The sequence below is a fragment of the Lissotriton vulgaris genome, chromosome 5 (assembly GCF_964263255.1).
Source record: "Lissotriton vulgaris chromosome 5, aLisVul1.2, whole genome shotgun sequence".
Classification (NCBI taxonomy): Eukaryota; Metazoa; Chordata; class Amphibia; order Caudata; family Salamandridae; genus Lissotriton; species Lissotriton vulgaris.
In genome coordinates, this window is record NC_141693.1 from 1,195,175,725 (window position 1) to 1,195,191,603 (window position 15,879).

The window sequence follows — 15,879 nt, forward strand, 5'->3', positions numbered from 1 at the left end:
AGAAACGCCCTTTTTCTAGAAAAAGGAATATATTTTACTTGCAGGACAGTTGTAAATTTTCCGGGAAAGTACATTAGCCTGGAACATTATAATATATATGTTTAAGAAAAAATAATGTTCGAAAGCAATAAAAAGCGTAATTTTTAGGTCATATGACCAAGCCTATCATCATTAGAATAACAAAAGTAAAATGAACCAATGAAAAGTTTTATTAACAAGTCACATGACCTGTTATGCTTACGTTACGCGCTGCGCGCCGCGCCCCGGATCGCTTCCGGGAAGCTGCGCTTCGCGCACCGGAGCACTTCCGGGTGCGCTAACGCGGCGTGTCATATAACGCATTACGCAACAACGTAGGTCCAGAATTTAGTCAAAATGTCTCCACCAACCAGCGGTCGGAACACAACCCCTTTCAGCAGTCTAAAAAGTTCTGTTAAATGACAACAGAAGGGACAGGCAACAAGATCCATCAGTCAAAGAGGGGAGGGCAAGTTCTTCCCTACCGGGTCACGTTGGGGCGCTACCGGAACTGATCGAATTGGTAGTCTACAGTGTTTCTGGATGTTTCAGACTGATGCTGGCGTCAGCATGAGAGCACCACCATCTCGTAGCTCAGTCGTGGCCATTCCACGAGCAATCATGGCAGCCGCTCCCCACCAGAAGCCTGCGGGAGTCCCCAAGACTTTTGTAGAATCTTCAAGGCTCAGTGGACGCTTTCGAGAATGGGGCCCAAGCCCTAGCAGACAAGCGTCCGAGTTCCAAGGTGTCCCAGGGCCATTTTAGTGGACCACGCCCAAATCTGAAGAGCCGGCCGCCATTTTGAGAGTCCTGTTGCAGCCGCCTATCGCTGCATCGCAAGAGCGGGAGCAACTCAACTACATGGTGAGCGAGACGCTGTAGTCGCAAGAGCGGGCGGTAAACAGCTGAATGGCGGAAGAGGCACAGTGTAGCAAAAGCGGGCGGAATGGCAACTGAAACGGTAAAGGGGCGCCCCACTACAGCGTATCTTCAGGTCAAACGGATTGTGGGACAAGGCCCAGAATGGAAGAGTCATCAAAAGGCAAAAAGTTCCGCCGGACCCCGGGAGCCGGCCGCCTATGTCGGGGGAGATCTTAGGCCACACCAGGGCAACACGACTTGGGGAGGGGGCAGGAGCCAAGCGCCCCCTCCCAGTCCGCGCCACCACACCGTATGTTGGAAATCTGAAGCCATCGTTCTACAAACTCTCAACCAGCCTTGAATGGAAAAATCTTGATGAATGTACAAACTGAAAACCAGTTTTTGTCTGCATAGCATCAGCAGCAACGCTTGCTATCAGAGTGCATGAGTTTCATGCTCGATCGATTGAGCTAGCCGGATCAGGCAACAAAAAGTATAAAATAGTTATGTAAATAGTTATTTAATAAAATGTTTTACCCTGTTACTTTGCTGGTGTGTTGTATATATTTATAATATTTGCATAGAGTTTATCGTTATTTTGGGCGGGGTGGGTGGCGGAGCCGAGCTTTCTTGCAGCCATCATGGTGTGGAGCTCAGTTCATCTCACTAGTTTCGTATTTCTCATGAAGGGTTGTTCCTAATGTTTCTATTTTAGCGAGGTCAAAAAGAGATCCCATTAGTGGCCTACTGATTTTGCTCGATTACTTTTGTTTTTTTACACGATTTTTCACTATCTGCAAAGACTAAACAGAGTATTGCGACTTTGTGCTTGTTTGTAAATAGAGAATGAACCAAAGAGAATCAATTCTAAAACAGTAAATGCTTGGATAACAATCAATCAAATGGAGAGACAAGCAGGCACGACGGATTACAACGGGGGCAAAGGCCTGCGTTAACTACCCTTCACTATCTGCAAAGAGAGAGTACTACTAAGAGAAAAGAGGGGGGGGCAGCGTTCAAAGCACATCAGCGTGCATAAACACGAAAATGTTTTTACCTATCACGTACTTGACATTTGACAGCTTTTGATATTTGCTATTAAAAAACCATTGAAATTCACTGAAAAAACCATAGGTTTTAGCCCATATATAGTTAGGGATTAGCATTTACAAAACCTTAATTTACTCGCACAAAACCATAGAAATTCGCATATATAGTTAGATGCAATAACTATATATCGCGCACCCGCAACCCACTGCTGATGATGTCACATATTACATCATTCATGACATGGTCAGTGACATCACTGATGACATCACTGATGACATCTCAAATGACATCACTGATGACATCTCAAATGACATCACTGATGACATCACTGATGACATCTCAAATGACATCACTGATAAAATCACTGATAACATCTCATTTGTCATTACTGATCACATCACTGATGATATCATTCATGTGATAATACGATCAACCTCTTCAGACTCTAATATAACCTTAGATACAATCAGTGTAAACAGACTCTCACAAACTGTCACTCATCCATGGAGTTACTCACACACCTAGTCAGTCATGCAAAGAATCAATCACACCTCCATTTCCTCAACTATACAGTTATACACACCTTACTTAATCAAACATATACTAACACATATGTACTCTCTTATACAATCCCTGATACAAGTTCACAATGATCCATACAGCCACTCACACATTCACTGGCTCTTATGCACAGTTATTTTTATATGTCAACTCTTACATGTACTGTGTTTTACATATGTACTTACTTTGACATGTAGCACTGAGAAATCCAATTACTCACCAATGCACTCATGCAGATAGTCAACCGCCCATACAGCTGTTTCCACATGCACTTTTGAACCCATACATCTACTGAATCAACTGCTCACACATCTATGCACAGAGTCACACACCTCCCAGCCACCCCCACACACACACTCACTCTCCCATACAAATATTTGGGCAACCAATCAATAACCCATATAGTTACTCATATAGCTACTGATCAACACATGCAGCAGTTTACAGAACTACAGTAATAATGAAGCATAAATTAAGACAGTTTAGTCACTAACCCATGCACTCAGTGAGACACATTTAATCATTCTCTCATACAGTCAGTCATGCACCTACTAAATCCTTCATCCAAACACTTAACATCCACTCATTCTTCAATATGTAAGACATATTTTAACTTTACAGAAACATACAGTCACTGAATGTTGTCATTTGAGATGTCATCAGTGATGTCATTTGATATGTCATCAGTGATGTCATTTGAGATGTCATCAGTGATGTCATCAGTGATGTCACTGACCATGTCATGAATGATGTAATATGTGACATCATCAGCAGTGGGTTGCGGGTGCGCGATATATAGTTATTGCATCTAACTATATATGCGAATTTCTATGGTTTTGTGCGAGTAAATTAAGGTTTTGTAAATGCTAATCCCTAACTATATATGGGCTAAAACCTATGGTTTTTTCAGTGAATATATATATATATGGAATACATTGTCGAAATATTCGATTTTCTGAGTACAATCTTGTTGTACGATATTCTGATGCTGAAATCTGTACTGGTCGTTTGTCATATTGTCCACCTTTTCTAGTGGGGAACAGCTGTGGGAAAACAAAGCGCTTCCAACCTTCTTTTCCAAACACTCATGGGAGTTCCCTTTGCTTTCTTCATTTGAAATAATTCAATAGTATTTCCAATCACTTCCTTTGAATGTAAAGGATGTACACTATAATGTTCAGACATTTCTTCACTTTTGGAGATGTCCACTTTTTCGATTTGGCCACTTGAAATTTCGCCATAATCAACTCAATCGATTTCTTCTTCTTCCACATGCACATTTTTGTAGTAAACATTGTTTTTTGTGAGATATAACTTAGCCTTTTGCACTTTGCTGACATCTACACATTTTTGCCATATTTTCCGACTCTTCATAGGAGCACCATTAACTAGAATAACTACAGGTTCAGTTTCCTCTTTCTCTACACCAATAGTTTCAAGATTGTTTTAAACATCTAAAGGTAAATACACAACTCTCCCTTTTAAGCCTCTTTGTAAATGTGACGGAGGCAGATTACCTGTTTTAGGCTCCATACGAACAGTAGCCTGAAACAGGTGTACTTTTGCCTAATGAATTCTGTCTCAATAAGGTCACATGGAGGTGACTTGTGGTACACTGAGTTAGTGGCACCTGAAGCACTCAGCGTGTGCACAGCCAGCAATGATGCGTGGTCCGGGCGGGCCGCACTGGGAGCAATGTCTTTTGCCTACTGGACTGTGTCATCTGTAATCGCGGTTCGATCTGAATTGTGAGCCCTACTGACCGCAGTGTAGGCCGGAGGCAGCGGTCAGCAAGGGCCCACAGCCATGTGGTGTTGACTTGAGCTGCGCAGAGTTAGTGGCACCTGAAGAACTCAGCGTGGGCGCAGCCAGCGATGATGCGTCGTCCGGACAGGCCACAGTGGATGCAATGTTTGTTGCCTACTGGACTCCCGTTTCCTGCAAAAGTCATCGAGAAGACCGTCAACAAGCAGCTGGCCGCCTTCCTCGAGACGAGCGGATCCCTCGACCCCTCGCAGTCTGGCTTCCGGGCCAACCACAGCACTGAGACCGCCCTGATCGCAGCTACCGATGACATCCGAGCCCTGTTCGACAACGGAGAAACAGCGGCCCTCATCCTCCTAGACCTCTCCGCGGCCTTCGACACTGTCTGCCACCGCACCCTAGTGCAGCGCCTCAGCAACGTCGGAATCCAGGAGAAGGCACTGGAATGGATCACCTCGTTCCTCGCCGGAAGGACACAGAGTCCGCCTCCCCCCGTTCAAATCAGAAGCCACCGAAGTCATCTGCGGCGTTCCTCAAGGCTCCTCGCTCAGCCCAACACTCTTCAACGTCTACATGAGCCCCCTCGCAGCCATCGCATGCCAACACAACCTCAACATCATCTCCTACGCCGACGACACCCAGCTGATCCTCTCCCTCACCAACGACCCCGCCACCGCCAGAGCTAACCTACACGAAGGGATGACAGACGTAGCCAAGTGGATGATGAGCAGCTGCCTGAAGCTGAACTCGGACAAGAAGGAAGTCCTCATCCTGGGATCTTCACCCTCCGCCTGGGACGACTCCTGGTGGCCCTCCGCCCTGGGCAGCGCACCCAAACCGACAGACCACGCACGCAACCTGGGCTTCATCCTGGACTCCTCCCTCTCCATGACCAGACAAGTCAACGCCGTCTCCTCGTCATGCTTCAACATCCTGCGCATGCTACGTAAGATCTTCCGGTGGATCCCCACTGAGACCAGGAAGACGGTCACCCAGGCCCTCGTCACCAGCCGTCTGGACTACGTCAACTCCCTCTACGCCGAAACCACCGCCATCCTCCAGAAGAGACTCCAGCGGATCCAGAACGCCTCAGCACGACTCATCCTGGACATCCCCCGTCACAGCCACATCTCCGGACACCTGAGAGATCTGCACTGGCTTCCGGTCAACAAGAGAATCACCTTCCGTCTCCTCACCCACGCACACAAGGCCCTTCACAACCAAGGCCCAGGATACCTCAACAGCCGCCTCAACTTCTACGCTCCCACACGCCAACTTCGATCGACCGGCCACGCCCTCGCCGCCGTCCCCCGCATCCGAAGAGCCACCGCAGGAGGAAGGTCCTTCTCCTACCTGGCCGCCAAGACCTGGAACTCCCTCCCGACCCACCTCCGCCTGACCCAGGACCACCTCGCCTTCAGGACGCAGCTCAAGAACTGGCTGTTCGAGCAGTAGCGGACCCCTCCCCTAGCGCTTTGAGACCCTCCGGGTGAGTAGTGCGCTATATAAATGCCGTGATTGATTGATTGATTGCAATTCATTAATCAATACTCAATTTTTTTTTTTTTGTAAAAAATCAATACTCAATTTTAATTGTGAGCTCTGATGACCACAGTGTAGGCCGGAGGCAGTGGTCAGCAAGGACCCACAGCCACGTGGCATTGACTTGAGCTGCACAGAGTTAGTGGCACTTGAAGCAGCCAGCGATGATGAGTGGTCCGGGCGGGCCACACTGGGAGCAAAGTCTTTGGCCTAATGAATTCTGCCTCAATAAGGGCACATGGCAGTGACTTGTGGTGCACTGAGTTAGTGGCACCTGAAGCACTCACGGTGTGCACAGCCAGCGATGATGCGTGGTCCAGGCACGCCGCACTGTTGCCTACTGCACTGTATTTAAACAACAGGAGTGATAGGGTTTAGTAGTCACTCTTCCGCTGAAACAAACTATACAACAACAAAAGAGTGACTAACGGCGCAAAATAAGAAGCAATAGAATTTGCAGCCAAATCCAAACTAAGAAGCAAAGGGTGTGCAACTGGTGAAAAAAACCTTAGTTTTTTAAAAGAACCCTCACTCACCAACCTAGTTGGTGACATGCTTCATCATTGAGTTCCCACCAGGGAGACTGAATGTCACCCGGTGTGCTACAACGCATGAATTACAGCGGAGCTGGTTTTTTGTTGGACTTGTGAGGTGGTGCCCAAAACAAAATGAGTGGTGATTTAAAAGACGACGAGCTGAACTCTGAACCAACTTTAATAAAAGGACAGCCAGCGATCATTAAAAACAAGTGAATCGGACACTAAGTGGTTGTAAACTTGAACCAACTGTATACTAATTAAAAAGTGAAAAGTTCGACATGTTTCTGCTATTAGATGCTAAGTCAGCAAAGCATTCATCAGGACCAAGTGAATCCCCGGCGGTATACGCACGCTAAGGCGTACCCTAACCGTGGGGATGTGTGTGTGTGTGTGTGTGATGACAAAACTCACGGTTCTACCCGTGTGGGCTCTCACGGTATTTCCAAGGGCCCCGAATCTGGAAGACAAAAAATTCCTTTAAACAACAAAACATATATTCTATTTTGTTATTTCATTAGCACTAGCATTGTGAGGTTTAAAGGCCTCCATAAATCATTAATAGTGGATTGTACACCAAAAAACACCATTGCCACCCATCTGTGCTAGTACAGAAGAAATGAGACACTTAGTGGTCCTGGCTCACCCACATGCTGAATGCCTCTTGTCTTGTGCAAGGCGGCTGCCATCCTGACGCCTGGGCCTTCGCCACATGTATTGGAGTTGCTTTTGGAGCGATCAATTCTTCCTGTCGACTGCCTGTCGACTGCCTGCTGCTGGAAGTCTCTGCACTATATATTGTTCATATCGCCTCAGCACGCGCTCTACCATATCCCCAGGCCCTTGCCGGACATCCCACAGTTGTGTCACCACCTGCGTCTCCTGGGCATACTTACCCCCCGACACTGACGCTATTTCTCCCCTCAGACGCAGACGACGCGCGCGGCTTTGAGGTGATTTTCGACAGAGGTCTTATTCCAGCAGAGAGGGGGTGCACTCCCGATTGTTATGGGACGCTCAGACAGGACACAGTCCAAGCTTTCCTTCGGGCCCAGAGGTCCGAAAACAATGGAAGACGCGGGTAGAGGTGGAGCGGCGGACAGGCTTGCGACGGACGAGGCGCAGCAACAGGACTTACGTGGGATTCTTCTTGCCATGGAAAAAACCTGCAAGAAGGTATGGCTAACCTGGGCACGAAAATAGACGCTCTTATGGATCGTATGGCCGAGCGGCTCGACAAACACGCAGAGCGGATCGACATGTCAGAGCGCCGGCTCACCAAGGTGGAGGAGGCCCAGACCACACTGGACTCTGATAACATGAAAATCGGCAGAGCCATGCAGTCCCTCTTGGACAAAACTGAGGATTTGGAGGCCCGCTCGCGTCGATGTAACCTGTGCGTCACGGGCCTTCCTGAAAATAGTCAGACAGGCAACATGGAGTTGTTCATGGAGGGGCTCCTGAAGAAACTGCTTGGGGACATGGCGTTTTCATCCATGTTCATTGTGAAAAGAGCGCACCGCTCATTGGGCCCAGGCCCCAAACCGGGGGCCCCTTCCCGGCCCATCATTGTCAAACTGTTAAATTATCGGGACCGAGACGTGGCTCTGAAACTGGCCAGAGAAAAGCAGCCGTTACAATATGAGGGCTCGGTTCTGTCCATATATCCCGATTTTACGGCCAGGGTGCAGGAGGCCAGGAAACAGTTTGCTCCTATGAAGCGCCAGTTACGAGAACTTGGTGCTGATTATGCGATGTTATACCCAGCAAAACTACGCATCAACAGACAAGGGAGATCCATGCTCTTCACGGACCCCAAGCCGCAACAAAAGGCCCTGAAAGACTGGCAGAAAGAGAAACGCTCGCCGAGGAAGGAAGACGACGCTCTGGAGGGGGGGATCCTTGGAGGAGAAGGAGTGCTACCTTACGTGTCCTTTCTGTTGCCCTGATGTTACTCTACAGGTCGTGTTTGATGTACGGGGGAGGCTGGGGTGAATGGTCCTTATCATTCTTCTTTGCAGGTATGTTTCTTGTTTGGGGGCCCTGCCTTTGACTCAGCAATCAATGCTGGATGGAACAACGCCTATCCTTCAAGTATCCTTTATTACGCCCTTGCGGACAAATTTCCTTTTGAATTGAGACAATATAAGATGTCATTATGTCCCTGTGCCTTATAAGGTTTGCTCCATGCTTCTTTGGGTCCCAATTAGCTTGATAGATCTCACCGGATCTTTGTAATCTTGCTTGTTGGCTTGGGAGGCCTCTGATTTTGTGTGCTTTTGCAGTTTGCGATTTTTCCTTTTTGGATTGGTTCTTTTGGCAACTAAATGCGGTGTGGTATTGACATCCCTTTATTTCCTAGATTTCTGGAACGGGGGAGTGAAGGGGGGGCATTGTACTTGGTACTGTTTTTGAGTGATTTTCGGGTTGTTATTGCCGACTACATCTGCCCCGTGTGATTACCACTGATCTCAATGCGTATTCAGGGGGGGGGGGTGGAGACTGAATGGGTTGGGATGCGTGTTTGTGAGTGTTTTGTTGTTGGGGTGTGAGTGGGGGGCTGGAGAATGTTTGATGGGGCTGAAGGATGAACGCGGCCTAGTTGGGGACGGGCAAGCATGGGTGGGGGGCTGGGAAAGGGAATCTATGGGAATTGTTATTATGCAATGTTTTATATTGGTTATTTCATTTAAGGCAAACAAGCGAGATGTACAAATAGGCAAAAATGTGTCCACAACACTTCTTTTTCTCACACTTAACATGGTAGGGATGACCCCTCCACGTTCACTATGGCAGGCGACATGACAGTAGGGGATGACTCTCCCGATACATTAAGAGTCCTTACCTGGAATGTTAGAGGACTGAATGACCATCGCAAGGTACGCAAGGTCCTTCAATATTTAGTCAGACATAAAGTAGACATTGCTGTCTTGCAGGAAACACACCTCCCATTAGATAGTCCCATCCTCCGCTATAGAGGACTCAGGGGCAATATCCACGCAGCCGGCTTTACCACACATGCCAGAGGGGTCCTCACTTGGTTTAACCCAAAGTCCCCCCTAACATGGACACCGTTAGAGACAGACAGTGATGGTCGCTTCGCCTTCACAGGCTGCTATGGTAAGGGCGCAGACTTGTGCATAGTGAACACTTACGGCCCCAACTTCGACTTCCCTAGCTTTTATACGGACCTGGCGACAAAGATTCTTCCGCATGCTGACAAGATTACTTTCTGGGGAGGGGATTTCAATTTGATACGACACCCTGGGCTGGACAGATCGGATGGCCCAACGGGACCCCCTTCGACCTCTGCACGGACGCTGTCTATGCAACTTGCCAATATGGACTTGGTAGATGTTTGGCGCCATAGACACCCGTCGCAGGGTGGGTTTACGCACTACTCAGCCCCCCATAATATACACACGAGAATAGACTACTAGTTTGAGTCCTCGTGCTTTCTTCAGTGTGTGTGTGCATGCGAAGTCTTGCCACGAACCTACTCGGATCATTCGCCTATCTTGATTACTTGCTCCATGCCTGCCCGGCGGATCCCGCTTTTTGCCTGGCGCTTCCCTCCATACTCCTTGCTGGATCCTCTCTTTAAAGAGGAACTGCTAACGGCTCTTGAGACCTTCTTCGAAACAAATGTCGGTTCTGTCGATTCGTTTCAATCTGTTTGGGAAGCGTTTAAGCTATACACTAGGGGAGTCACTATCTCCAAGCATGCAGGGGTGCTGAAGTCGATCAGGGGCCGTCTCGGGTTATTGGAAAGTAAGCTTAAAGATCTTGAGGCTTTGAGGTCGCATTCTGGTGACGATTCCGTGGATCAGGAGATAGCAAGGGTCCTTAGGGAATATAATGACGAGGCGGACGCGGAAATTAAACACTTGGGGAAGTATGCCACAGCCCGGAACTATTGCGAAGGTGAACGCCCGGGCTCTGTTCTAGCCCACCTAGCTAAACGCGGTAGGGATAGCGCTTCTATTCCGATGCTGCGATCGGAGGTCTCAGATGTTGCAGAACGATTCCGCGACTATTACGCAACCTTATACGCATCGAGAGGCCCCGCTCCCGAAGAGCGCATCGTGGATTACCTGTCACATATCGAGCTCCCGTGGCTCTCTGACCTGCACCGAGAATTCCTTGCTCGGCCATTTGAAAGAGACGAGGTGGTTCTGGCTTTATCGTCCATGAAGGGTGGGAGTGCACCGGGCAGCAATGGCCTTACAATTGCCTTCTACAAGGCTTTTTCTGAACTCTTGATTCCACACCTGCTTACTTTGTTTGATGACATGGCCAATTCGGGTGCCATGCCACCCTCCATGAGAGAGGCTATCATTGTGGCAATTCTTAAACCAGACAAGAACCTGAGCGATTGTGCCTCGTACCGCCCACTTTCTCTTATGAATGTTGACACATAAATTTTCGATAAGCTCCTTTCTAACCACCTGCAATCTCTGGTCACGTCCCTGGTAGCCCCAGAGCAGTCTGGCTTCGTCCCAACGCGCAATCTTACATACAACATCAGAACTGTCTTCGCTGCATTCCAGCACACGCGCCCAGAAGTATCAGCGGTTGCAATCTTCTTGGACATGGAGAAGGCATTCGATTCGGTTGAGTGGGGGTTCCTGCATCAGGTCCTGAGCAGGATGGGAGTGGGTCTACTGTTCCTACAACTTCTGACGGTACTGTACTCTATGCCAACGCCGCGCATACCCATAGGTCCGTTGGTCTCGGAACCCATCGCGATAGGTAGAGGGACGAGGCAGGGATGCCCCCACTCCCCGATACTCTATGCTTTAGTAGCTGAGCGTCTTGCGTGTGCTCTACGGGAGTATCATAGCCATCGAGGCATCCGCTTCCCCACATATAATCTTATTGTATCTACCTATGCGGACGGTACGCTACTCTATGTTAGGGATCCCGCTACCCATCTTTCTCCGGTCTTGCGGGAGGTGGTTCTCTTTGGATCCCTCTCAGGTATACAGATTAACTGGCCTAAATCTATTATGTTTCCTTTGACGCCCTCCACGGGACAGTTTGAGCCGGAGTATCCACTACAGTGGACTACTGAGGCGGTCAGGTACCTGGGAATACGCCTCCATACGGACTCGGAGATTGTTCTTAGGGAAAACTATGGCTGCGCTATATCTAAACTAGAGGACAACATAGAGAAATGGATTTCCCTTCCGCTGTCACTATTGGGGCGCATTTCATTAATGAAAATGGTGGTGCTCCCGCGGTTTCTCTTCCTAGTTAGTAACATCCCTATGTTCTTATCTTCCCACTTTTTTAGTAGGTTACAATCCCTATTAGTTCATCTTGCTTGGGCGGGTAAGCAGCCTAGGGTCACCTGGAATATTTTAACACGACCATATGCTGCGGGAGGCCTGAACGCTCCAGACATGGAACTCTGTTATCGCGCGGCGCAGAGTGCCCATGCCTATTCCTGGAAACACGGACCGCAGGACGCTCCTCACGTCCGTATTGAAAGGATAGTTGCGGATCCGACTCCTTTGCCTGCCTTATTAACGCAGTTTCGAGATCGCGGTACGGGCTTACTAGACTCTTTGAATTCGGTTATTCATGCTTGGCATTACATGATGGAGATTCAGGCGTGTACATTACTGTACTCCCCGAGGGCGGAAATAGACTGGTGTCACTAGTTAGTCCCCTGCAGGGAGAAAGGGGTAATAATGGCTCTCCATCAACTTGGAATACACACCATGGGCGACTTATTCGTGGGAGGCACGGTGCGAAAGTGGGACGACGCTGTCACCGATGAGATGAACCCCCCCCCCTGATATCACGTTTTCAGTTCCACAGGGTACAACATGCTCTACGGGAGCTCCTGGGTCCCCGAAATGGAGGAGCCGATGACGATTGCTTCATTTGACTATGTGGTTGCTGCCAAATCGCCTTTGAAACTACTGACTAACCTCTATAGGATAGCTCAGTCTGAAAAATACACTGAGTACACGAAGCCGAGATTAGCATGGCAACACGACTTGGGCACCAAAATGAGCGAGGAAATGTGGCAGTACTGCTGTACTAGCACTAGGAGGATCTCCCTAAATGGGCGCCACAGACTCATACACTTTAAGTTCCTGAACAGGACTTACTGCACGCCAGAGAGACTCCATAGGTACCGCCTTCGCGAGTCATCCGAATGCGAGCGATGCAGGGCTCCTCTGGCAGATTTCCTGCATGTAGCTTGGTCATGTCCTGCAGTTTTCCCCTTTTGGCAGGCAATCTATGGGGAAATTAACAGAGTAATGCTTTTAACCCTAGCACCGGACCCACCGGCCCTTCTAGGATATTCGAAACCCTTTCGACCTAACCAGAAGAGACTTGTTGACATGGCGCTTCTAATTGCTAGGCGGTGTTTTGCAAGAGCCTGGATGAGAGGCCCGCCCCCACTCTTAACGTATGGAAGAGGGAACTACTATACTGCTGCACACAAACTGAATTATACAGTGATCTGATGCCCCCGAAGAACAGGCCTAAGAATTTTTTGTCCCTAATACTGGACGGTACGTTTATGTCAGAAGCTCAGAACGGGGGTTGTGAAGATGCTAGAGACACTCGGGAAAGGGTGGAGGTGATAACAGGTGACGCCCACTGTGACAGCACTGCAACGACAGGTATGACGGATTATGCGGGACGCTGAGACACAACCTATGGCATGGCGGACCGCTGTGAAGAGGTTATGGTGGAAGGAGATGAGTACGACAGATGGATCTGTCTGTTTATGATGTCTGTCTTTACTGCAGTGCTTTATGCCTTAGTACTGCCACTATTGTAAGCTGTCATTTTAATGCACTGCCAAATGTAATCATTCTCACGATTGTCCTATTAGATGCTCGTGATTTGCCTTTCTTTCTGTATTGTTTTTGTTTCTTATTATCTTTTAAAATTGCAATAAACAAATTAATTTAAAAAAAAAGTTGTACATGCATGCCACAAGGCTCTGAGTCAGATTTATGAAGCTGTGCAAAGCCACATAGCGTGGCCTCATAGATCTTGAGTAAGGCAACACAGCGCAAATCACTGCTTTGCCTTAATCTGCGCAAGGAAGGCATTCCATGGACGTTGCGGTGGGTGTTCCCATGCAACCTTCAGGGGTTTTGACGCATTGCCAGATTTACAAGGACTTGTGAACCGGGGAATGTGTCAAAATCTAACGCCTCCGCAGGGCAGGCATAGCAAGGAGAAATATCTTTATTTCTCCTTGTGTTTTCCTCTTTCTGTGTGTGCTGCGTTCTGCATCACACTTAAAAGGAGGAAAGCGCCTCCATGGATTGTTTTCATGCAGGAAGGTGCCCCGGGAAACAACCTTTACAACTTATTGTTTACAACGCATGGATTTACAATGCAAGTCATCACAACAATGCATTATTACATCACATGACATTACAACGCAAGTCGTTACAACCACTTGCGGTAGGGGGCGGAAGGTGTTGGATTTGTTGGATTTTCAATCCAACACCTTCCGTACTGTTGCACACACTGAAGTTGGAATAGTAAATTATACTATTCCAAACTCCAGTGCCCCCCCACCGCAAGTCATTGCAATGACTTGCGTTGTAATGCCATGCAATGTGACAACGCGCCGTTGTAACAACTTGCGTTGTAAAGAGTGTTATTCAGGTGCCCCTTCTGCACTAAAACAATCCTGCCTACCTAGGCGTAAGCCTGCTGAAACGGCGCCGGTGCAGGTGGAAAGAACAGGAATGCACTCAATTAGATAAATCAGTGCATTCATCCCCTTTCAATTTGATGTATTGTAGAGCAGTGCAGCAAGGCAACTTGGTCTGCTGCCCGAAACCAAAACCCCATAAACGAGGCCCTAAGCGTGCAGCTTACTTCAGGTCATTACGGATGATGTTTCAAGTCCTAGGATTTTGTGTGACAATATAATGCATCCTGTGAGTTGTTGACTAGATTTTCTTGTATTGAAAAAATTATATTAACATTCCTCGTAGGTTTAATCTGTAGGTGAAAGGTCCTGTATTGGAAACAGTCCCTGTGATGACATGGACTGATGTGGCCATCTTGGGCTGCTCCCACACTAAAAGTGGTGGAAGTAAGTAGCCCTGGGAGCAGCAGGGAAACGCGCTCTCCTGAAAAGTTTGACGCCATGCATTTATTTATTTAATATTTCCAATTAAAGAACTGTTTGCTCATAGCTCTATAGAGAGACCTCCAACTCCATCTTTATCAGCTGATAAAAAAGCCTTTTTTAGCGTGCATGCTGTTTTACCATAAACATCCTAAAATTTCAGGTCACATAACTGACCACATAAGAATTAAAATGCACTGACGGATTGGATCTTACGTATGTGTCACTGTACTGCCGTCTCTGCAGTTAAATTGAGCTTTCTGACTTGTGAAAGAATGTCCTATCATCTCTCTCCACACAAAAAAATGTGTTACATTTTAATTCCCCACTCACCTTTGTGCTTTCTCTGATTCCAGTGATACCCTGTGCGGGAAACTCCAGTGTACAGGAAGCATTGTGGAACCACTAAACGCCTTTGTGACTTATTATGACACTGGCATTTATAAATGCACCATGGTCGACTTTAACCTGGGGACAGATGTGCCTGATCCGGGTTTAGTCCACAGGGGCACTGGCTGTGGCGATGGGAAGGTAAGACAACTTTATATTGCTCCATGTATTAAGGGTCTGATTTAGAGTTTGGCAGAGGAGGTTAAGCTGTTGATATGGTGCGAACTTTACTCTCACCATACCGAGGATCCTCTGCTCACCAGGGGATAGATTTATCAAGGTTTTGCAAAATCTAAGTGAGATTTATCAAGCCAAGGAAGGCCACCTTGCATGACCCCACACGTCTTGCTAAATCTGTAGTAACTCTAGGCAATGTGAATCACTGCCTTGCATTACTCTGCACAAGGGAGGTGTTCCGTGGGTGTTCCCACATATCCACCCATGGATTGTGGTGCATTCCCAGATTTACGGTTAGTGGAAGTAATACATTAAAATGCTACGCCTCCACAGGTGAAGCGTAACGAGGAGTAATATGTTTGTCCGCTGGCTCAATAGATAGTTCTCAACATTGACAGGAACCACCATCATAGCAGTTTATGTCAATGTATAGAAAGAAGTTGCCTCATCCACACTCCCATTCAGAATATGTTAAATCAGTCACTGTTTTCTCAGCCCTGTGACCGATTTAGGAGCTGACTCACTTTCATTAAAAAACTGAAACTGCAGAAGCAATATTAGTAATCTTTTTTATTTTTTATTTATGAAGGCCAATTCCGCTAAAGAAAAGGATTATATACTTTGGATGCTGCAGAATCCAGATAACTGTCTTAGGGCCATATGTATGAACACATTTTCCCATAGACACAGAATGGGTAAAACCCTTTGATACATCTGGCCCTTAAATCCTCAGAGGTCGTCTTCTATGTTTGATAGCTGTCAGAATACACACACTTGTAACCTCTATGATTCCCTTTCCAGGCTGCACCTCCAATCAGTTTAGCTACAATGGAATGACTCGCTTAGCTCTAGGCTTCC

General features: G+C 47.6%; 1 protein-coding gene across 1 annotated transcript in view; it reads left to right on the forward strand.

Annotated features, from left to right (window-relative positions):
• The window catches only part of LOC147712256 (disintegrin and metalloproteinase domain-containing protein 9-like), a 1,115,055-nt gene that overhangs the window by 771,977 nt on the left and 327,199 nt on the right, over positions 1-15,879 (forward strand). The window contains exon 16 of the mRNA XM_086922984.1: positions 14,811-14,985. Within this exon, the coding sequence (XP_086779110.1) occupies positions 14,811-14,985 (175 nt within the window). The remainder of the gene's footprint in view (positions 1-14,810; positions 14,986-15,879) is intronic.